A 23,736-nucleotide genomic window follows, 5' to 3' on the forward strand; every position below is an offset into this window, starting at 1 on the left:
ATATATATATATATATATATATAAATAATACACACAGGGTGTCTCGCCATTATCGCATTATCTCTTAAGGACGGATTCCTGAGGTAATTTGAAGAAAACAATTCTAATGCAAAAATGTCGAGGCTATAATACTTTTCAAATTATAAACGATTAAAGTTGACCAATTATATTGGCTAAAGTACGCGCGCTCAGGTACGATACAACACACAGTAGTACAGGTGCATGCACATATCGTCCCTTTTCCAAATATTGATACGGAAATTCTATACATACAACAATATATGTAATAATAATCTGCCTTTTCTATCATTTAAATAAACATATTCTAAATAATAACAATCTCGTCAAAATGTTATGAATAAAATATCACACAATTCATTTATAAGAATCAGTAAGCTGTCATACATTTGACGTTTCTTTCAGGAATTTATAACTAATTTCATATCTTATGCAAATTCTTACTTATGTGCATGTACCATCGTATGTTGTATCGTACCTGAGCGCGCGTATTTCAGTCAACTTTAATCGCTTATAATTTGAAAAGTATTATAGCCTTGACATTTTTGCATTAGGATTTTTTTCTTCAAATTATCTCAGGAATCCGTCCTTAAGAGATAATGTGGTAGTAGCGGGATATCCTGTGTGTGTGTGTGTGTGCGTGCGCGCACGCGTGTATATATATATATATATATATATATATATATATATATATATATATATATATAAATCTTCTATTTAAGAAAATTAAATCTTTAAATTTTCTTTTAAAAGGCATTACGTCAAATGGTTATGGATGTGGGCGACGAGAACGACCCGGCGTTTACACTAAGATATTTCATTTTTTGGACTATATCGATAGTGTTATCATGCAGGAAGATATCCAATCGTCTACGGTAGCATTCTGCAAAGGCCATAGATGCCCCCTCGGCGAATGTTTGCCGAAATCACGCGTTTGTAATGGATTTCTCGAATGCTCGGACGGTAGCGACGAGCGAGGTTGTCCCGCTACTTCGCGATAATACAAGACTGACATGATGTATATCGTCGTAATAAAAGCGTGAACGTGACTTATTCAGACGACGATAGTAATCAGATAAGTATGTATAGTCTTATTAACGTTAACACAAGATGTGATAGAGCGTTACGCGTTCTTCTATCTAGAGAAGTATATTCATTGATTATGAAACAACGCGCATTCGCAGCGTAGAAGTAGGATGATTTTCAAATACATTAAGTAGCGAAACTAGACGGAGACTGTTGCGCGATATTTTCTTTTAGATTATCCCGCAAAAAACGTCAAACAAAATCATTCTCTCGTTTCTAGTTTATTTATATAGATGTTAGAAGTAGTGGAAAATAATAAGATCCTTTAGTTCCTCGATAAAAGTCGAATAAGTTTAATCCCTTGATCGAAACGTCGCGATTCTCTGTCACGATATTAGAATTTACTCCGGTCTATGTGCAAACAACAGTCATTGTTTCTGTGCAGACTGAATCCAAAACTTTGTCTCGAGATTCGTATCAATTGGTCAAGCTCGAGACTCATATCAATTGGCCAAGCTTGATCAAACAAAAGGAGACTAGTCTACAATATAAGAAAACATGACTCGTTGTTAATAACGTGTATATATACTTAACGTGAAATTGTGATGTAAAACTTCAGAAGAAACGCGATGTGACACGACACGAAATACATTTCTTTTATAAAAAATCGTATCTTTTTATTATACCAATTGATCGAACGAACGAACAATACCATTGGTTACGATATCTCGTAGCATATATAATAATAATCGTAGCTGAAAGAGAAATAATTAAAATACGCTAAATAGTATATATAACTTCACTTTTATTAGATTTATTAGTTACTCATCACCAAAAATTATATCTATAACGGAAAATAGTGATTATATTGTATATAATCGGACATTGAAACAGAAGCGCTTGTAAATGACGATGTCTCTTCACGATACTATTGTTAAGTTAAAAATAGTCTAGATTAAATAATTATGTGTTTATTACAATGAATTGTGCAACATAGACAAACGGTTTGCCAAGACGGTTTGTTTATGATGATGTCGCTGTTGCTCGTGTTTATAGACACGTTCTTTCACAGTTTAATACTGTGCTGTATTCAAGTTATATTAATACTAACGAGTAGCCCTCATTAAACATCGCGCATCCGTTAAGTTTCAAATTCACGTACCCGATTATTGGAATTCCCCTTTCTAAGTATGTCGTACAATACTGAACTCGACAGCGCAATACTTTAGAGGCAAAGCAATATCGAACTATTGACGGTGGTGTCCGACATTCGCGGAGTAATGTTCGGAGAGGCCTAGTAATCCCGTTTCCTGCTAGCTATATATGTGTACAACGCTCGTTCCGCCCGGTGTAGCGGGCTAAATTCTGTGCGACGACAGGTTTGAGCAAAAGTTCTTGTATGATAGAAAATGGTGTAAATGTATAAAAGAGCGACTCTCGAAGACGATAAAAACTTTTGTCCATACATAACACACCATCGCAACATCTCCTTCCTCTCGATCTCGATATGCGAGTACCTGAACGCACATGGAGATACAAAAAATGAAATTTCATATAATAATTCAGACACTTCTATAGATACGCATATATTACAGTTGTTAAACGAGCTCACAGTGACCTTCGCGAAAATCGATCATCTTGATTCAAGATGTCTGACCCAGTGAATCGATAGAATTCACGTACCCCCGACAATTTAACGATTTAGAAAGATATTCTCAGACGACATAAGATTTTTCAAGCAATACTTTAGTGGATACATTATTATCGCTTATCACCGACTGCGTTTCATCACAATAGCTCGTTACCATTGGGCACGCAGTCGTACGTGCGATCGAAATAATATTCGTCGCACGTCGCAAGCAAAACATACAGTATCAGATTTGTCTTTTTCATTCCCTTAGCTACGCACTATCCACAAGAAGAATAATAAATAATAATAGTAAGAATATTAATAAATTGATGTCTCTTGGACGATGATACCTTTAGTGAGTTATGTTGTTAAGGAGAGATGCGTAGGCTATATGCATAATCGTAATTCAATGCGCTTCTAGCCGAGTGAATCAACAGCCATGGTGTTCAGACCGTTCGGGCTGATGGTAGTTTTAAACTGCTCCGGTACTGGGTACTCAATCTGCAACACGAAATATTTGTGTAATCGCGCGAAAAAGCATATGTGTAAGTTAATCGAAGAATTACTTACGTAATCTCCGTTGGCTTTGGGAACCATGACATTCATTTCGCTAGATTTACTGGTGATGAGTTCTACACTCAGAGAGTCCGCGCTTAAATACATTTGACAGCCGTCAGTTTTGTCAATCGAGATCGTAGGTACTTTTCCAAGGACCTGTGGAAGGTGTGCATGATATATTGCTGGTAAATATAAATTTGATACAATTTTTTATATTATCTTTCAATATCGGGAGCAACGATCAATATTAGTGTTCAATTTCGCTGAGTTTACATCTGGAGATACTATATAAAAATAATTATATCGTGCTTATGATTATATTATGCTTATGATGTAAAGTAGATTGCAAAACGGTTTAGACACAATAAAGTTGTGAGCTCACTAAACTGTCAAAGATGAGAATCATTTCCGACAGACTTCATTATGTGTCTAAACCGTTTTACGACCCATTGTATGTACTTGTTGTGTTAGAAATTAAATTTATCGAAATTAAAACCAACTTCCTTCGATTCAAAATACGTTTCGATAACAATTGCCACGCGCATGATCGGAGATTTCGCAAACCGCGCTGAACATGTATCGGTAATGGAAGATGTAGTATCTGACAGTTTCTCGAATTTTATATGCACCGTTTATCTGTACTAATAATTGCCTGGACGGACACCTGACGTGTGGAAAAATGCCGTGGAAACTTGGTAAGATCGCTTTTATTCTTTTAACACGTAAAATCAATGCGTTGGGTGCGCAGTTGGGAGAACTTTACCATTTCTCGAGGTTCGTTTCATTATTCGGAAACTGCAAATCTCGCAGGTGGAAATTTCGAAAGTGTGCAGATAATGTGTAAGATAAGTTGGCAAGAGTGCACAACTGCAGTAGCGGATTATTTATGGTTCGAGATAGTGTCCGACGTCGTTGACTTTTTAACGAAGGAAGGCATAATATGGGTACGATGGACTCTCCCTTTACACGCATTATTAATCCGATTAATTTGAATCTCGTGCCTTCAGAGATCTCAAGCAAATTAATTGCTTCTCTCCGTAGACCTTGACGCTAGCCATCATTTTCACGATACTATTCTATGTAAACTCTCGCAAAGGCACGCGCGTAGACAACGTTAAAGTCGACAAGAAAATACTACGTAAAGTCGGATATAAGGTTCAGGATCTGGAATTGAAAGTCAACGTTTTAACATACAAGATGCAATACGGAACGTGGCCATTGCCGCATCAAATCTACAGTTTAAATCCGAGGAAATTGCAGAAGATCAGAATGACCTTGTCCAACCCGGTCGATCGGAAAAACTGGATAAAGCATGTACTACTGAGGTACATAAAGCTAATATCGAATAGTCAACGAACTTTCAGTGAGTTAACTGTAAAACAATAGATTCTAATCGTTTCATGTTCATTATGGTGCCATGTTTGTTTCAGTCCTACACAAAGCGATACGTATGTTCCTTGCTCAAACGTCCACAATCCATCCGTGGCGAAACTGAGCGATTTCTTCGACATGAAACACAAACGCGTTGCTTCGCCTCATATTCAACGCGGTAAATTATCAACAGACTGCAGCAGTATTGAAACCTCAAAGTCTACCAGTGACCAATTTGTCAAGTACAAAAATTAGGAGTATATTAGCCGAACATCTTATTAAGTCTTCATTATCTTACTGCCGAAACTGTCCTTCATACTTTCCATCACCAGTTAATAGTAACAGCTAATGTCCAGTGAGTTGCAAAACGGTTTAGACGCAATGAAGTTGGGAGCTTACCAAATTGTCAAAATTGAAAGTCATTGCTGTTTGACGGGCTCTTGTCTAGTAATTATATTATTAATTATTATTGATTGTTATTTAGAGTTTTTAATTATATTATTAATTATATTGTTATTGCGTAAAAGTCTATCTCTATAATGACTCAATTTTGACAGTTTAGTGAGCCTCTACCTTCATTGCATCTAATTTTACAATAGTGGTTTGCAATCCATTGCACACACGACGTTTCGGAAATATTATGTTTCTCCTCAATAAAATCGATTCGACTTATTTCGATAGCGTATGTCCACGGAGGCCGAGTTTCCGCCCACGAAACGTAAGTACCGAGGAGAGCGATCTCTCAAAGAGCGGCGACTTCACGTTACAACGTCGGAACAACGAGCAGTTTCTGGTAAACGAGTGCAACCGTCGATCCTCAAGAGTACTCTCAGTACAAAACAACAAATCTGTCGCGTCGAACGCCAAACTCAATCCGTGCCAAGATTTCACGAATACTGTTCACAGATGCAGATCATTTCTCAAAGAGTTGGAAGACAATGACAAACGCTTGCGTCTGTTAAATCACTCATCAGAGAGAAGAGTGTCTTCATCGAAAGACACATATGCGACGGAACAGGTGAATCTCTATAACTGTTCACTTCCAATTTTATCACGAATCTTATAATTCTGTATTCTTCTCAGCCAGCTTCGCTCACGGCGGAGAAGCGAGAGGTATCTGAAGCCGCTGGCGAAACAAGAAAAGACAAGCAAAGCAAGAAAAGACAAGCAAAGACAAGAAAAGCAAGAAAAGACGAAACAAAATGTGCGACAAGAATGAAAGGCAACGAGCCGTCAGCAAAGGATGTCGATCAAGTACACCAACAAAGTGATATAAATGCATCCTCCAATGCCATGATGATAAACGACGTCGCGTTCCCGAAACAACTTCAGGATCTTTTGATGAACCACTCGAGGCATAGCGTGCGACCGTCTCTGGATACATTGTACCAGGTTCGAAGAAGACTTCAAAGTCTACACAATGTGCTGCGAATGTACGAGGACAGCAAATCTTTGGAAAAGCGAAAACTGGCAGATCAGGTCGGTGAGGTCAATGTACTCGCCTCTGTCGTACCTAAAATCGAAGAAATGGGTGAGAATAAAATCGACGCGAATCATGATAGCGACTCGAGGAAAGCTTTGTCATGCGTACAATGCTCGATCGTGGACAGTTGCGAATACTTTGAGATGGATCACACAGAAGAAAGCTCATCTTCCTTTGCCGAGTGCTCGTCGAATACATCTTCTAAAACATATCAATACTCCAGCGACGTTGCGTTGCGAAGTATTTGTTCTAAGGAATACGATCAACGTAGTGTACGGAGATCCGCTTGCACGAGCGATCTAGCAGCGCTTGTGAGTAGTTGTAATCAGTTTCCACCTTTCTACAGCGCGATGTCACACGTGTCGGAGTATCGTGAGAGTCAGAGTGAAAGAAATACACGTGAGCAAGACATTTCGGATCACAGTCATGAATTAAAATCGAATTCGCGAGCTGACGAGAACGCGACGAACGCTTCTTTTAATCTCAGGAAAAAGAAATTCGCGCCAGTGTCGGAGAATACACGATGCATCTTGTCGTCTAGGGATATTCCAATTGAGAAAGACAGTGCATCTTCGATGAAAGAAACCATCATTGAGGAGATTAGCGATGCATTTGATGGAGAACACTATCAAGGAAACACGATGATCATATCTCGAGGTAGTAGTCGAAGTAAGATTTCTATGAGAAGCGATCAGGAGAAAAAGTCGACGGCGTTGTTGCTTCAGGAGGCTTTGCTCTTCAAGCAGGCCTTGCTGACGCGAGTCGAGTCTGAAAAGAAATGTCTGATGCACAGCACGGGAGAAAACAATGTCGCAGGTGAACTTCCAACGCACTACGAGACGCAGATCGAGAATGGCAATAATTTTCCCACGATGGTAATGGATATCGAGACGGAAGGACCAATTATTGACACCATCCACGCACAACTGAATCGACGTTACGTTCGCTTGGAGATGAAGCAACGGAGCGATCTGTTCCCCCGAGGTTTGCGAGACATAATCGCACTCGCGCGTTGCGAAAGCGAAGGAGACGCCGACAACGAGGAACTTGTACGCGAGACACCATCTGAATACTTCAGCTTCTGCAATCTAGCAGTTTCTGACAACGAGGACATTGAGAGCAACGCGCCGTTGTCGTTAAAACCTCCAATTTACGAGAAAGTAATCTCGATCATGATACCAGTCGATATGGAGAACAAAGACGCAGAGAGCTCGCGGCAGAATTCGAGAGAAGACGTGAATGTCGGCGATCTCGACGGTGACATAGTCGGGAAACATTTGCCGGTGATGCTCGAGCTCGAAGATCTTGTATTGGAACGCGTGAAGAATATCAGAGATTACATGGATATTTTTCTTCACAGCCAAGACAGAGCCATCTCCAAAACGCGCAGGGTGCTCCAGGGTCCGAATGAGAGCGTCTCTTCCCGATGTTCAGACAAGGCTAGTCACATGATATTGCATGATCAATTTGCCGTATCGTCCAAATATGACAGCATCGAACGAGTAGCAACAGACTCTTCGAAGCATCATAAACTCGAGAGCAGCAAAGATGGAATCTTAAAAAGTCGAAGACGTGTCTCCACAGGCAAAAGTATAGGCACAAATACGGTAATGCCGAGTAAACTGTCATCAGACATCGAGTGTCCCAAGTCAAAAACACTCGTCGACTTGAATCTCATGCTTGGCCGATCGAGCCGCGATTGTTCAACAGACACGAAAACGAAGAAAAGTGACGATGTCACTTACGACTTGGGTGAGTGCCCATTATTCTCTTCATTAAAAGAAGAAATGTTAAACAACGGTTTATTAAATAATATAAGACGCCACGATCCTGAAGTGTCTGTGAATGTCACGAACTTGTCACCCCGAATAAAACACCATTCGACGAGACGGTTACACCGGACGAATTCCCGAGTTAAAGCCAAAAGCGACATGTCTTTAATAACCGGTATAATCAAGAATTCGAACGTCAGCTTACACCCGAAAAGATCGCACTCGTCACTTACGTACCGTAACACTTTAAAACGTATTCGTAGGATATTATATCAGTCTGATAACAAATCACACGATTATACAGACGAATGTGCAAAGTGTGAAAGCGAATCGCGGTCCGCAACTTCGTCGAAGTCGCTCTTATTGCCGCAAGGGATCTCCACTAGATCGTGTATACCGATCTTGAGAAATCGCTTGGAAGCAGCTCGAATGAGGCACCAGTCAAACACGAGAAGTCCTACGAGAAGTCCGTTAACGATGCTGTGGAGAGAAAATACTTGTACGAAGAATCGTACGACGAGTGAGGAAGCTACGCGAAGAAGATACAGCGTTCCTATAAACAAAGGACTGTACGCGGAAGAAACTGCGTTAAATTTAAATAAAATAAATACGAAGAAAAACGGAGATGAAATCGCGGAGGAATTGGAGGAAACTAACGCGACATACAGAGACAGTAATGTAACGATAACGAACAGTTCAAATATCTTATCTGACAATCGAAATACAGAATCCCTAAAGATTGATAAAGAGCTGACAAATAAGGAATTCACATGCGACGGTAAATCGAACACGATAACGGAGCGTATAGAAAGCACAGCTCCAACGTTAACCATTATTTCCATAATGGCGAGTGACGATTCACGAAAGAATTATCCGGCGCATTCGTTCATTCTGAACACGGAAAACGTCCGTTCTGTGACAGATCTATTGAAGCACAAAACAGAATTATGGAGCGTTGCCGTTGAGAAAAAGGAGCAAGAAGTTAACGCAAAACCTTCCATCACAGATACATGTACATCGATGACCGACATACTTGAAGTAGACCAATGTAATCTGTCTTGTTTATCGCAGATATACTTATAAAATTATTTATTTATCAGATTCTTTTTATAAGAGTACATTTTTCCGAATAAACGACCTTGTGCGCTTGCTTATATCAATTGTTATCTAGTATTCGAAAATTAAGAGAAGGAGAGCGAGAAAGATAAAAGGTAATTTTTCGCGACACGAAAGAGTAAATTGTTTTTCTTGCATCGACATTAGACGATGTTCTTTAAGCACAAGTTTATCCAGCTACACGGTTTCGTTAGAATATAAATGATAGAAAGTGCACTCGCGGCCATACATACCTGCATTTGCACGCTTTGACAATTGACGAACTCAATGCTGGACACGAGGGAATCGAATACAACAGACGACTTGCGACAGGAATCCATCACGACGGAATTCACCTTGCCTTTGACGGTGAGTGTGCTGTCTTGGCACCGGAACATGTAAACTACATTGTTCATCTCCACATTATCGATCACTATATTTTCGCCTTTGTGATACTCCTATAACAGGTAACGAAACGTCGTCGTTTAATATGCACTCGGCTATCTCTGCTTTGGAAAAAATGGATACCGGCTCTTCTTCTCTTTTTCCGAGATGCAGAGATACATGCATTATGAAAAATTAACCTACCACAAGCCACTTCTTGCCATCTCTAGTAAATACAGGTGCTTTGTCGATAGGCGCGTTCGCCGGTAACACGTTCTTCATCGGCGTCACACTGGCGATTGCCGGAGCTTTGAACGGCGCGGGTCCAGCTCTCAGAGAGGGATTTTTATGCGTCTGCATTTCCGAAGTGACTTTCTTCAAATCTACAAGACAAATGTTATATATTGAATCGATTAAGATTGATTTTCCTCGACACGATTAATCGGGAATAGATATCTACTCAGATTATACACTGTTATCACTTTTATAGGATTATACATTGTTGAGGATTTGATTGATTTCAGATCAACGTAAAAAAATATTCACTCTTTGTGATATCTTCTCCTTGATTGATCTGTGCGAAAAGAGCGCTCCTATCGTCATTGATCATAGGCGGTGCAACGTCTCCGATTGGCATCGAGGGAGGTGGAGGAGGTGGTATTCCTATTGGTGCGACGCTAGCTTTTCCCCATACCAAGCCTGTCGTGTGGTGTTGACGGATGTACTGCTGCAGATCGGTCAACGTTTGTATCCACGCTTTACACCAGTCTATATGTATTTTGTCTCTACAAATAGAAGGTATTTCAGAAAATTGCCCTTTTACAGAATCACGAAACAAATCACCTTTGTCTCCTTATCTAAGAAAGGCTTACTTCTCTTTCCAATCCTTCAATACACGATTAGTATAAAACTGGCCGGCGTCGTTCATCTCTTTCACGAACGGAGCCGGTGTAGGTATTACCGTGACCCATCCCAGAGCGGGGATACTTTCGCTGATCGCCGATAGGTGATTGAAGAACGGGGATCCACGATTTTTCTCACGAAATTCCTGAATCTGCTGAATCTGCCCGGATAAAGGCTCAAGCATATTCGCAAGTTCGGACTGGTTCACTGGCGCTGCACGGCTCGCCGCTGTATCTACGTAGTACAGCTGAAAGCTGAAATCGATAAGATGCGTTTGAAACGTTTAGCTTGTGTGTGATATGTACAGTGGGATTGCAAAATGATTTAGACATAATAAAATTAGGAATTCAATAAACTGTAAAAATTGAGAGTTACCGACGGATTTACGTAATAATAATAATAATTAATAATATAATTACTAGACAAGTCCTCACATACACACATACAAACAGTAATGACTCTCAATTTTGACAATTTGATAAGCTTCCAATTTAATTGTGTCTAAATCATTTTGCAACTCATTGTACGTTGCACTTGACTTCATGATTTTAATATAAAACGAAGGCACCACTAACTGGAAAGCTTTCTCTACGAGCTTGCTTTGAGTAGCTACATCGCCACCGATCTTCTGGCTTAATGCTATGTAATCCCTAACCGGTCCGACCAGGAGATCTTTGAATCCTTCTACGGACATGCTTGTAGGCTGTTGTAGTATTATCTGTTCACTCGCACAAACTGGATTCGATGGAGGTTCTGGTGAGTTCTGCGTAGAGTTACTTTTTATCGGCGTAGACTTCGGTGAGGGTACTTGCACGGAAGTATCTTGAGTCTGCACCAATGAAGGTATCGGCACTTTCTCAAGTCGTTTCGTGACGTCCTCCAATCGATTCACCAATTGCTCCAGATATTCCTCCCTGTCGCCAATTTCACCGCAACCTGTAATACAGCATCAAATCAAACCATAAGTTTTACAATGTATCATTAAAGTCGATTACTTGTTCTGTTAATTTGGTGCAAAAGATATGTCATTTATTCATTAAATTCTCGCAGCAAGTTTGGATATTTTTACAATAGCAAGTTCTTGTCAAATATATAAAAAAATATCTAGTCAATATTGCTCATCTTATCCATATAAATTATTAACCCTTCGAAATTGAATAATTCCGTTTTCTATATTTTATTTGGCAAACACGACAAATCTTTTGCAATTTGATATATTCAACACAGTTGAGGAATCGGAATCAGTAGGAATGACATCAGCTCTGTTCTCGCTGATGCGTGTTACTACACTTCAGGTTTCGAAATTATGATTTTGGACCTTGTGGTTCTCGAACACAAATATTTTTGTTACTTGTGGAAAGTATCACGCTATGAAAACGTTATCTCACAAGTATTCGTTTACTCTCAAGTAGTGTTTACTGTATGTGATGACATAAAATTAACAGACAAACGGCAAACGTGAAAGGAAACGGAGCTTTCCCGCTGAGGGAACCGTCGAAAATCTCTGGAAATCTCAGGCGAACCCTCGTCGAATACTTGGAACACTAAATATAGAACACGTTATGTGCTAAATATAGTTACATTAGCGCAACATAACGCTATGTCGCGTTAAGAGCGGTACGTACGCTTCTACACTAACACAAGTTCTGCTTGTTAGAAGCCTCATTACTAACAATCTCGATACTTATCGTCCAGATTCTGATGGATTCTGATCCCGTAATTGCGATGCGATATTACAAACAGCGTGGCGTAGCGACCACTGGACTTTCAGAAAATTGGCAAGAAACTGAAAGACACCTGAAATGATGTCCGACGCGAGAACACTCCAAACTATTATTAGAGAATCCACCAACATCGTGTGGGAAGCACTCTTATACACAAATACGCGTGGCGAATGATTCACACGTAATGTAATAGCGGACGATATTACGTCCTTAATGCGTATGCGAGAGATATGACCGCATCCAAAGATACTACGTGATGATATTACGTAGACATCGGAAATGGTGTTCGGTTTGGCTTCCGTGGCTGCTGCCTCGTCCTTCGTTGATTTGTTGCCGACGCTTTATGAACGTTTCAACTCATTTTTTCAAAAATGAGAAGAACAGCTTGAACTAAAAGTTTCTCTCCAAAAGTCTTTCCTTGAAGAGATTAACATATTCACGAAACATTGGAAACAAATCCATAAAAGAATCGGCACCAAACCGAACATTTCTCCACATCGCAAAAATATCAACAAATATACGGGAAAAACAGTTGGCCATAAATCTGCTTGTGCCAACCGACTTCTGGTTGCCACAACCAGATCACGTGTAACTACATCGATGTAGTTGATGTACCAAAGTAACTGAATCATATCAAACAATACCATCATACAAAGATAATTAGGGTGATGCAACTATACTGCTCACAACTAAATATTTCTGGTTATGTGCCAAAAATGTTTTCTTTCCGTGTAAAAATATTAAACATCAAACGTGGTACTATTGACACACTCGCCGTTGACATATGATGTGAGCCATGCGACGATCCCTCATGAGGACCATCATCCGTGATTTGTCGAAAGACAATACAACCGCGGAAAGGGGCTAGCTACTTTGGCTACTTCGGCTCATGCAACACGCGCGCACAGAGGAAAATTGATAGGCGAGAACCCTAACCGGTATGCACCCTCGGTCCTAGCGGGTCGAACCTGACTCTGTGCTCCGTGTTCTGCGCGACTTGCAACAACTCGGAGAAGAATCTGTGCCGTCTCAGGGCGAGCTCGTCGCGAGCAACTGGTGTCGCCGGCGGCTCCTGCATGCCGCTCCATCCTTCTTGCACGTGCTCGCCATTCTTCTCCAGAGGATCGTGCTGCTGCGAGATCCAGTCTGAGAGCAGGCCAACTGCGGAAACGACACACGTACAATAGGCTGGGAACCGTTGTCTCTCCAGGGTAGGAAAGGGACTCATCTTTCGAATTCTCGAGGCGGTGGCCGCGCGTTCCACCCTGCATTCTCTGCCTTAAACTTAGCCCTTGGTCTTTTTGCTTTTCTCTCCGTAAAGATAGACGAATTATCGATCACATTGCGTCGGAGGAAAGCGGATACTAGTCCGATTGACAGGCTCTCACTCACAAATACACGAGGTTGGACAATGGAACAATCAAAGTAGCTCGAAGACACACCTTTTATCGATCGATCGCGATGTGAAGCAATATCTCTGAGATCGTGTACACTGATCCCGCTTTTTGCTTGTGACAGTACTGTGTGCAATCACAAGGAAATTACTTTGATACTGATTACATAGTGAGTCATCAATAAAAGGTGTGTATGTGTACATGAACAATCTCACACGGGACAAAAAATTGGAACAGATTTGATTGGATTAATCGAATCTGGTGAAATATGAGCGAATCAAAACTTCGACTGAAGTTATCAGAATTCTGTTCAAGTTTTATTACATTTTTATATGAAGATTTTTATAGCAAGAAGTTTCTGGTTAACCAGAACTTGCAATTATTTAAGTTAAACAAAATTGCGAGTTTTGGTTAATCAGAAATTTGATTAACCAGACTCTTGTTAACTTAAACAAAATTCTGGTCACTTCAACTGGAGTTCTAGTTCGTTCATATCTTATCAGACATCTGGTTAATTCAACCAAATATTCTTTTTTTTGTTTCCGTTGCATTGCTCTATTTTCTTCATCTGGTCTCACAGATGAAGATACATTCAATGTTACTGGCACTTTGCGTGTTACCTCGTTAATTATCTTCAGTTAATTATAAAAGGGCTGCGCGTCCACGACACCGGAACTAACGGGTGCCGTACCTGGTTGCGCGTTATCAGCCACGTCGTCTTTGCTTTTATCAGCCTCTGCTTCTTCCGTTAAGCCCGAATCTCGCTTATCCTCAGCATCGTCGTTTTCTTCGTCCTGTTGCTCAGCCGGGGCCTCCGTTACAGGGTGAGCCAAGGCAGACTCGAGCGGAATTACTTCCGTCTCCTCCACCTGTGGCACATCGTTGTTTTTCATAATAGCGTTCGGTGAAATATCCTTTTCGTCGTTCACGATCGTCTCGACCAATCCTTCCGAAAATGTTGTGTCATTAGCCTTACTAGCCACGTCGTTCTCGCCTGGACCAGCCTCGAAAACCGAGTCGTCGCCTTCGTCATCCGGCCCGTCATCGATCGTCCTCTCTATGTATCCTGAGTTGCAGTAAAGATTCGTCTTGGTGGAGTAGGGTGTGACTTTAACCGCGGCCGTGCTGCTGTCTGCTTGATCCCATACGGGACCACTAAGCTCAATTCCATCGTCGGCGGTCTGGCTTTCGTTGTAAAGGCCGACTTTCTCGGCCACTTGCTCGTATTCTCTCATTACGGAACCGCAGAACGACGACTCACCCTTCGCAAGGTCTGCCTTCTCCTTAACGACGGAGAGATCTGGCTTCTCCTCGCGTTCATCGGCTTCGTGAACCATTTTTTCTTCCGTTGTGCTCGAGTCCGACTTTTCTTCCGTGTCGCCTATGTTTACACCGTCTTTGTTTATCTCGATCTCTGCTGCTTTCGGTAAGCCCGACTCTTGCTTATCCTCAGTACCGCCGTTTCCTTTATCCTGCTGTTCGGAGGAGGCCTCTGTTACAGAGTGAGCCTCCGTTACAGAGGGCGTCTCCGTTACAGCATGAGCTTCCGTTACAGGATGAATCTCTGTTACAGAGTGAGTCTCTGTTTCAAAGGCCGATTCGGTCGGAGTTTCCTTTATTTCTTCCGTCTCCTCCGTTCGCGGTACATCACCATTTGCTTTGATCTCTTTCGGTGACATTTCTTTTTTATCGTCCGCTTTCGCTTCGACTGACTTCCGCGATGCTGTCGGAGTGTCGTTCGAATCTGAGTCAGTGTTCGATCGCGACCCCTTCGAGCTAGTACATCTACAGCACTTGAACATTGTTTGTCCTTGTTTATTTCAGATACTGCGTTTCAAGCGTTATCGTGTCGCTGGATTGTTATGATTGTTGCGCGATCGCAGTCCTTTCGTCCTTAATATTGTTATATTTGTTTACAGGCGACGTTCTTGCAAGATATAACAGTCTTCTTTTGAGAGAGCACTCGTATATAAATTCTCTGATAAATTAATATCGCCAAATTTCATCTAGTTCAACGAGCGTTTCTCGATAAACTCGTAAGAAATGTAACAGTCAGGTGTAATATAAAACTCGATGCAGTCGATTCAATGTAAAACGCATTCGGTCGATTTAATATATAAAATCTCAATGTAGTATGATTATTGTTTACGAAGAGTTCTGTTCGGTTTAACGGGAGACATGCGTTTTTCAATAAACTCGTAAGAAACTTAACAGACACGTTCAATATAAAACTCGATAGTTCCAACAATCTTGTGCTTCGTGATCTCTATACGCGAATATTCGTTTCGGAGCGTGTTCCTTACTTCATGAACCGCTGCCTTGTAGCCACGTGTGTTAGATATTTCGCTTCGCTCAAGTGTTCTTCTTCGATTCCCGCAGAATCTCTCGTCTCTCGGTGATGTTGGGAAGCTCACCCTGCCTCGTCAACGTGCGTAAAAGTGTAAGGCGATTGTTTCACATCCAATCGCACAATTCCTTGCTCGATTTCGTTGTCGTCGCACAACAAATTGCAAGTGAATCTTATTTAACTAACGACTTGTTCGCGACTAAACGACTTGTAAGCTTCAAACGGTTGAATAAATAGCCCGACGATAAACATAAGAGGTCAACCGTAACAGATGAAGCAAACGCACTATTGTGTCTACAGCGCGCTTCAAATTCACCGATTAAAATATTGTCCTTTTCAGATCGAATGATCACAGGAGCAACCACGCTTCAAACGCCAAACTTAGAGAGCAAGATGCAAGATCTGACGAATTCTTGCAGGCTCGAGCAATTCCGCAGGCAAAATATACTATATTTCCCCGAGCACGAATAGTGAACTCTCGGCCGATAATCTTGTCTGTCTATTGGAGAACACTCTCTAGAGTATTCTCTAGAAAACGCTTGGTAATCACTAAAAAGAATTCAATCGCGCAGATTAGAAGACGAGATTAACTAATCGAAGAAGATGGTAACACTCTCGCCACTTTTTACTTGTGTACCGGGATAAATAAACGAGAGTCTTGCAGCACTCGGTCGCGTCGCAGAAAAGAGATTTGTTCCATCACAATGTACGCAGCCGCCCCGGGGGAGATGACGAGACGCAAAAGCTGCCCGCCCGCCCGCACTTGATCTAAGCGAAAAAGTGGGCAAACTTAAAGTCGGTAAAAGTCGCAAAAAACTTGGCAATTTTTACAAGAGCTCCGTGAAGAAGGCAGAAACAAAGAAAAACGATGGAATTGGCGGAGAATAATAGGAAAAGCGGCAAGGAAAACAGTGACAACAACGAAGGCGGACGTAAAGGCGGCGGCGGCGAAGGCGGCGGCTGGATAACGTCCCGACGCCCCGGTCCAACGTTCCCAGTTTCGACCGGCGCGATGCGTCGCATCGCGTCGCGTCGTCGCGTCATCTCGCCGCGCCTCACCTCGTCCACCTCGCCCGGATCCCCGGTGCTGCCGCTGTTCGGACGAGAACCGAAATCATGGTATTCGGCGGAATCGGCTAAAATATTTCCACGTGAGCCTCCACCGAACGCACGGATAAAAGTGCCACGAAAAAGGACGCTTCTCTTCTATTTCACTACATACGTTATGCGTTATCGCTTCGGCGCAACATCGTTTCAGCTCTTTGGATCTTTTTACGACCGCCCTTAGGTGCAAGAATCACACAGGGATGATATTCATGTGCACAATCATTAATGAGAAATTAATATGGAAAAAATATTTGAATCTTCGAGAAGAATATGCGCCACCGCGGCTGGTGCGTTATTCGTCTCGCGTTCAGGATGGCAACGAACAAACGGAGCAACAAAAATATCAATCGAGTTTTTTTAAAATTTTATAATTGATCCGAGTAAATGTCTCAATTAAACTAATTGACGGTTGATTCGAGCAAAATCAGACGAAAAATATTCAATTGACGGTTGATTTTAACGAATTCAATTGAAGACCGTTCAATTGACAATTGATATGAGCGAAGGGAATCAAAGGTCGCTCAATTAAACTTTAATTTAATTAAAGGCCGTTTAATCGACGACTAAATTTAATTAAAAGTTGTTTAATTAATACAATTCAATCGATTCAGTGGAAGAGCGATGTTGATGATTGAGAAACGTTAATTAGGATCTTAAGAGGGATATTAGTCATATATCAATCGTCACAGAGTAATCTTTGATTGAATTTACTCATTTCAATCGTTAATTAAATAGCCTTTAATTAAACTTCAATTATTAAAAGACAATTTTTACAACTTCTTGGTAAGCTAACAGTTGAATATATCTGTCTTTATCTAATTTGAGAAGAAAACGAAGACAGACATATGATTTAACTGTTAGTTGACTTACCAAGAAGTTGGAGAAATTGACTCTAATTGAGCAATTTGTAATTCTCTTTGCTCATATCAATCGTCAATTATGCGGTTTTGAGTTGAATTAGTTGAAATCAATCGTCAATCAAACGGTCTTCGATTAAATTTGCTCTGAAACTGATCAACTGTCAATTAAATGGTCTGCTATTGAATTAACCCGTATTAAACGTTGATTAAACACGATAATTAATTAAGAAAAGTGATTAATGCAATCCAGGAGTTAACTTACGATTTTGCCATAAATGCAACAGGTTCTTATAAGCCCCAGGCATGATTCCCGACTCGCTTTTTCTATGCTTCTCCTCGCCCGGCATCTCGCTGCTTTTCCGTCGATATATTTTACGCTCAAAGCTTTGCAATCGAAAGAAAGGAAAGAGACTCGCTTGGCTGTTCAATGTAAAAATGAGCGACACGATGAAACAGCAAGGTATGACTAATGAATGACGATAACGGATCGAGGAACGGATCTACCGTGCGAACGGCTGAATCTCAATCTCTCGATTGAATCTCAGGGACGTGTCACGAGATGAAGCATCAAATCGTGCGGATAAATCAGTTTCAAAGTCTTTCTCTTGTTTCACTTTTATGAATATTTTTCTTTTTTAGATCGTAATATTTATATTTGATTCTCTTTAGAATCGATTCTCCTCTTTCTAATTAGAACTCCCTTTTTCTGTTTGTTTTCGCAGAACTTTCAAAGGAAAACCAAAGACTGAATACTCTACATTATTAGATGCAAGTTAAAAAGTTGAGATTTAAAAAAATTTTTAAAGTTGTCTTTTGCAGCCATACCCCATAACACTTCTCATAGTCAGATGATTACACACTATGGCCGGTATTCATAGTTGAATCTTATTTCAATACTGTCTTAAGTAATGTCTTAAGATGTGAATACGGCTCTGTGATTGGTTCATGACATCTTAAGACAGTACTTAAAATAATTTTAAATATAAGAGCGGACTATGAATACTGGCCTATGACATTCCGTAGAAAGACGATGATTGGGGAAAAATCACAGGGATGTGCTGTAAGTGACAGCTGAAAAGAACAGACAGGACACAATATTGGATATTCGTACAGGAAACGAGGAAGTCGGCGATACTAGAGGAGATTTTACTTGAAAAATACAGCAAAAATATTCAAATGAGTCCATCTCTTAATCAGTTATCCGTTGTGCTGACAGCGCGATGATACGTCACCAACGTTAAACGTTAGATGGAGATGCATGACTCACACGGAGAAACGCTAAAGCCGAACGCGGCGGCGGCGGTGGCGGCGGATAACCAAAAATCACTCGCGTTCCTCGGGGTAACTTTGCAAGGCGAGTGGAATGACAAGCGTGCGTACGCGCTCGCGAACATCATTTCGCGCCGTTCGAGCATGCTTATTGACACGACGCCTCTCACGATGAGTCGGGGGCGAAAAAGCCTTCGGCGAGCGAGCCGTGCACTTAGCGCCCCGTCGCAGTCACGATGTCGTTCATCGTCTCTTAAATAAATGGCGTTGTCCACTCACCGTGAGCGAAATTTCCACGCGACTCGTCGCCGCACAGTCCTTTCCCAATAGGATCGACAAAAACTGCAAAGGACGATCTATCGTACGCAGAAATTTCGACCCGACGATACTAGTGAACGATACACTGGGGCGTTTGCCGGATGCCGGAAGTACATACCGTTCGCACTTGACACGACTTGGCGACGGCGGCTTGAAAGCGCCAATCGCACGTACGTACGCTATCGTCGACTTTCATGTAGACAGACTCGCATGACGGCGTGACGTAACTATTGCACTCTGCTGCACTCGCAACATAGGCATGCGCTCATCTAAGGCTGCGTTCCGAAATTCACTGCCAGTACTGAAATTCTATAGTATATGTGACATGAACTATAGATTTTCAGTACTGGAAGTGAATTTCGGAACGCAGCCTAAAAATGTTTAGTTGTGGATCTATGTCCAGCTCGCTGTGTGTGATGTGATTATCGATGCAGGAAATTCATATCAGTTTATCGTTATTGAGGCTACGTAGATATCGTAGATTCATTAACGTGAATTTTGTTCTGAAGTGTGTTGGTTATATAAGACACCTGACAATAAGATAAAGATGAGCACGAAGTTCCTATTCGTCGAGTCGATGGAGATTTTCAATGTTTTACCGCATTATTACACTCTATTGGAAACGATCTTGGTGATTTTGGTCGTTTGGTTTATCTCTAAAAAACGAAAGGATCGCAACTCGATACTTTCGGATGAGCTGGTGGAGAGTAAACTAGCGGAATGGCAACCAGAGCCTCTGATATCAGAATCACCAAAGGAACATCCCTCGTTGAATCCCAAGTACATCACTTCCAGGATTGGAAAACGAATAACTATTAATGGCAAGGATTGTCTCAATTTGGGAACACACAATTATTTGAATTTGAGCAACAATTCCAAAGTAGAAGAGAGAGCAGTAGCTGCTATGAAGAAATATGGTGTTGGTTCCTGTGGACCACGTGGCTTCTATGGCACTGTTGATGTACATCTTGAATTAGAAGAACGCTTGGCTAAGTTCACTAATACAGAAGAGGCTGTTGTATACTCATATGGATTTAGCACTGTATCATCAGCAATTGGGGCTTACTGTAAACGCAATGACTTGATATTTGCAGATGAACAAGTAAACTTTGCTATCCAAAAAGGATTTGATGCATCTCGAGCAAATATCCAATACTTTAAGCATAATAATGTTCAAGATTTGCATGATCTCTTAATAAAACAAGCAGAAGTGGATAAACAAAATCCTAAGAAAGCTGCAAAGACTAAACGCTTCTTGATCATAGAAGGTATTTATAATAAAACAGGAAATATTTGTCCTTTACCAGAACTATTAGATCTCTGCAAGAAGTACAAATTAAGGATCTTTATTGATGAATCTATATCACTTGGTACCATTGGTCTGCATGGTAAAGGTGTTACAGAGTATTTTAATATTCCAATAACAGAAATAGACATGATAATTGGTAAGAGTAATAAAAATGTATATTCTATAAGATAAGATAAATTATGTATTGTTAATATACTATATATGATCATTTATTATGCTTTTTAGGATCTTTGGAATTGGCTTTTGGATCTATTGGAGGCTTTTGTGTAGGAACATCTTTTGTTATTGAGCATCAACGTTTATCCGGACTTGGCTATTGTTTCTCAGCTTCTTTACCACCTTTTCTTGCATCTACTGTCATTGCTTGTCTGGATATCATGGAGAATGATTTGCAAATATTCAAATCTTTAAAAGATAATACTTTAGCAATAGATAACGGTCTTAAAAGTATTTCAGCATTTGAGTGTTCAAGTTTTGCAGAGTCACCTGTAAAGCATTTATATTTGAAAGATAAAAAAGACTATGTTATTGAAGAGAAATTACTATCTGCAATATCTAACAAATGTATAGAAAATAACTTAGCAATTATACTTCCTGCCTATTTAGAAGCAGAAAAAGTTAAACCAAGGCCTAGTCTTAAACTTTGTATATCTATTGATTTATCTGAAAGTGATATCAATTTTGCACTGAATACTTTGAGGAAATGTGCACAAGAAGTTTTATCGTGCCAACCTATACTGGAAACAAATGAATCTTTAGAGAAATATACCTAACGAACATATTAAGATTATATAAATCTATATTATAAACAGAACTCCCCTTATAGAAATATCATACTAAGAATCATTGGTAATTACTTATTTTCAGTATTAAAAATACTGGATAATAAGTAATTATCAATGATTCTTAGTATGATGTTTTTATAAGGGTCATATATATATATATATATATATATATATATATATATATATATATACATATACATATACATATACATACATACATATATATATATATATGTATATATGTGTGTAAAACATTATATATATATATATTAGTCAATGGAATTTTCTTGTGTATTGCCATAATCAATATTGTATATTATTTGAATATTTGTGCCTAATTTCTGTACTTTCAATGTTTCTATTTTCTTATAGCAATATACTGTCATTCTTGAATTGCATGGTCAACATTAATCTGTACCTAATTTCCTTAATACATTAGAATTCTCTAGCCTTACTCTGGTGGAAAAATTTTTCAGAAAATTCATAGAATTTTTCAGAGTTTCTCATAAATTTCTCAGATTTTTTACATAAAATGGAACATTTCTCAGAAAAATTCTGACATAATCTGGAAATACTGAGAAATACTGAAAAATACTCAGTATTACTTAGAAATGCTCAGAAATTTTCAGATTTCGTCTGAGATTTTCAAAGAAATATTCCAATTTATAAATCTGAATAAAAAATCTGAAAATTTTTCATCCGTACAGATTCTGAAGAATACTTTATAAATTTTTTTATGTATGATATGTATTACTTTTTTCTAATAGAAACTATTCGTAAATGTCAGCGTTTGTTGATTTTACTTGAAAATTTTAGATTACGCGATTCCAAGGTCCCATCACATTTAAAAACTTGATCATATTCACTGGCACTGATGGGACTCGAACATGGACCTCTATAAAGGCTTGGTTTACATCGTGCACTTGATATGTGTACTCACTGAAATATATACTACCTGGAACGCGCGCTACCTCTTGAGATTTGCGGGATGAGACAGAGGGTGCTTCCAATTGCTTAAAGCCCGTATCAGACTATAGATTAGGATTGAGATTGAATTGAAAATTGGCCAATCAGAGCAAAGTTCACCAAACTTGAGCTTAGTGAATTTTGCTCTGATTGGCTAAATTTCAATTCAATCTCAATTCTAATCTATAGTTTGATACGGGCTTAATACATTTTGACATACACATACACAAAACCAGTTTATTGGTTACATATTATCTAAAATATCTTGTAAGATAATATGCAATCAATAAACTAGTTTTGCGTAACACAATGTACGCAACTGGAAAGTATCCAGAGGTTCCTTGTTTTAGGGTGCGTTCAGATGGAGAAAGAAATAGCGATTGCTTTCCAACAAGAGACACAAGTCGACACAAACATCATTCTATCTTTGTTCCACATTTATAGCATGTTCGATTGGCTCTGAGTTAACCCACTCTGGGTTATTCAGCCTACGTTTATTGGTCGAACAAGTACTTGTAAGCTTTATGATTGGCTAGTAGAAACTTATGACGTCATTAATCGCTCTCGGAGCGATTAACCTAGAGCTAGTCGAACACGCTATTAGTGAGTAACAAAGGGTGCTTTCCAATTACTTAACACATCTTGACACACACGTACACAAAACCAGTTTATTGGTCACATATTATCTAAAATATCTTGTAAGATAATATGCAACCAATAAACTGGTTTTGTGTAACACAGTGTACGCAACCGGAAAGCACCCAAAGATAGGATGATACTTGTGTTGACTTGTGTCTTTTGTTGGAAAGCAACCAGCGTAACGGAACAGTTACTGAAAAGAAATATAGTGGGGGTCAGCTAATCAGAGTAATTCCGTTTTTATTCCGTTCTGTTACGAAACGGAACAAAAACGGAAAACATTCTAACCTATCAACATTGAAAATTGTAAAATTTTACAAAAATAAATATTTTTACCAAAAGAGCTACAAAAAGATATCAAAATTCGAAAAAGGCCTTATTGTACATAATTACCCGAAAAAGAACTAGGAATATTGAAATGCTAGTGTTACGTCCACGATAGATAACTATATAGGGAAATTTGAAAGTAGTGAAATCAGTGACTTACGTGGACGGTCAACAGAGTGATGACTCCGCTTTTGGGTCACTCTGCTTTTCACCGAGTTTACTCTGGGTCTCGGGAGCCTGGCGAAACGATTGATGAATCTGGCGAAAAATCAGCGGTGCTTGTTCTCCTGGCTCGGCCTCGGATGTTCCGATACCACGCGGGTTGATGCGGCCCGCGATTCAGAATTTGATTTCGCAACGTTTGAAATATGAAGGGTAGGCAAAAGTAATTGCAACACAGTCGGATTTTACGACTAAGTATAATATGCTGAATAAGTACACGAAGCTACCA

The 23,736-nt window shown here is 39.9% G+C and overlaps 4 protein-coding genes across 11 annotated transcripts in view; 3 read left to right on the plus strand and 1 right to left on the minus strand.

The window, feature by feature from the left end:
* Positions 1–1,686, plus strand: part of LOC116847141 — a 19,490-nt gene extending 17,804 nt beyond the window's left edge. For both annotated transcript variants that reach the window (XM_032821824.1, XM_032821825.1), the window contains exon 15: positions 772–1,686. In XM_032821824.1, the coding sequence (XP_032677715.1) occupies positions 772–1,019 (248 nt within the window). In that variant the 3' untranslated portion in view covers positions 1,020–1,686. The remainder of the gene's footprint in view (positions 1–771) is intronic.
* Positions 1,687–1,836: 150 nt separating this feature from the next.
* On the minus strand, positions 1,837–19,371 carry LOC116847144 (adenylyl cyclase-associated protein 2). Of its 6 annotated transcripts, XR_004378672.1 has the most exons (10): positions 14,050–15,655; positions 12,901–13,125; positions 10,816–11,176; positions 10,210–10,494; positions 9,884–10,122; positions 9,542–9,720; positions 9,208–9,411; positions 3,245–3,388; positions 3,025–3,175; positions 1,837–2,561 (listed from the first exon to the last, which is right to left on the minus strand). XR_004378672.1 is itself a non-coding variant. In XM_032821831.1 (9 exons), the coding sequence occupies exons 1-9, from the start codon at positions 15,158–15,160 to the stop codon at positions 3,092–3,094; spliced, it is 2,832 nt and encodes a 943-aa protein (XP_032677722.1). In that variant the 5' UTR covers positions 15,161–15,655; the 3' UTR covers positions 1,837–3,091. The 6 variants fall into 6 exon arrangements, 5 of the variants coding, with proteins under 5 accessions (XP_032677722.1, XP_032677725.1, XP_032677724.1 ...); XM_032821831.1 differs by having other exon boundaries at positions 1,837–3,175; XM_032821834.1 differs by lacking the exons at positions 1,837–2,561; positions 12,901–13,125; positions 14,050–15,655 and adding an exon at positions 19,221–19,371.
* LOC116847142 lies at positions 3,781–9,212 on the plus strand. 2 transcript variants are annotated; one of them, XM_032821827.1, is made up of 6 exons: positions 3,781–3,927; positions 4,043–4,176; positions 4,274–4,557; positions 4,663–4,845; positions 5,285–5,621; positions 5,687–9,212. In XM_032821827.1, the coding sequence occupies exons 1-6, from the start codon at positions 3,912–3,914 to the stop codon at positions 8,939–8,941; spliced, it is 4,209 nt and encodes a 1,402-aa protein (XP_032677718.1). In that variant the 5' UTR covers positions 3,781–3,911; the 3' UTR covers positions 8,942–9,212. The 2 variants fall into 2 exon arrangements, with proteins under 2 accessions (XP_032677718.1, XP_032677719.1); XM_032821828.1 differs by lacking the exon at positions 3,781–3,927 and having other exon boundaries at positions 4,158–4,176; positions 4,329–4,557.
* Positions 19,372–19,592: 221 nt separating the features above from the next.
* LOC116847148 (serine palmitoyltransferase 1) lies at positions 19,593–21,429 on the plus strand. The gene is made up of 2 exons (XM_032821845.1): positions 19,593–20,704; positions 20,794–21,429. The coding sequence occupies exons 1-2, from the start codon at positions 19,807–19,809 to the stop codon at positions 21,339–21,341; spliced, it is 1,446 nt and encodes a 481-aa protein (XP_032677736.1). The 5' UTR covers positions 19,593–19,806; the 3' UTR covers positions 21,342–21,429.
* The last annotated feature ends 2,307 nt before the right edge of the window (positions 21,430–23,736 follow it).

Source organism: Odontomachus brunneus, unplaced genomic scaffold (genome assembly GCF_010583005.1).
Source record: "Odontomachus brunneus isolate Ranch 3 - 2012 unplaced genomic scaffold, Obru_v1 Obru_scaffold_074, whole genome shotgun sequence".
Lineage (NCBI taxonomy): Eukaryota > Metazoa > Arthropoda > Insecta > Hymenoptera > Formicidae > Odontomachus > Odontomachus brunneus.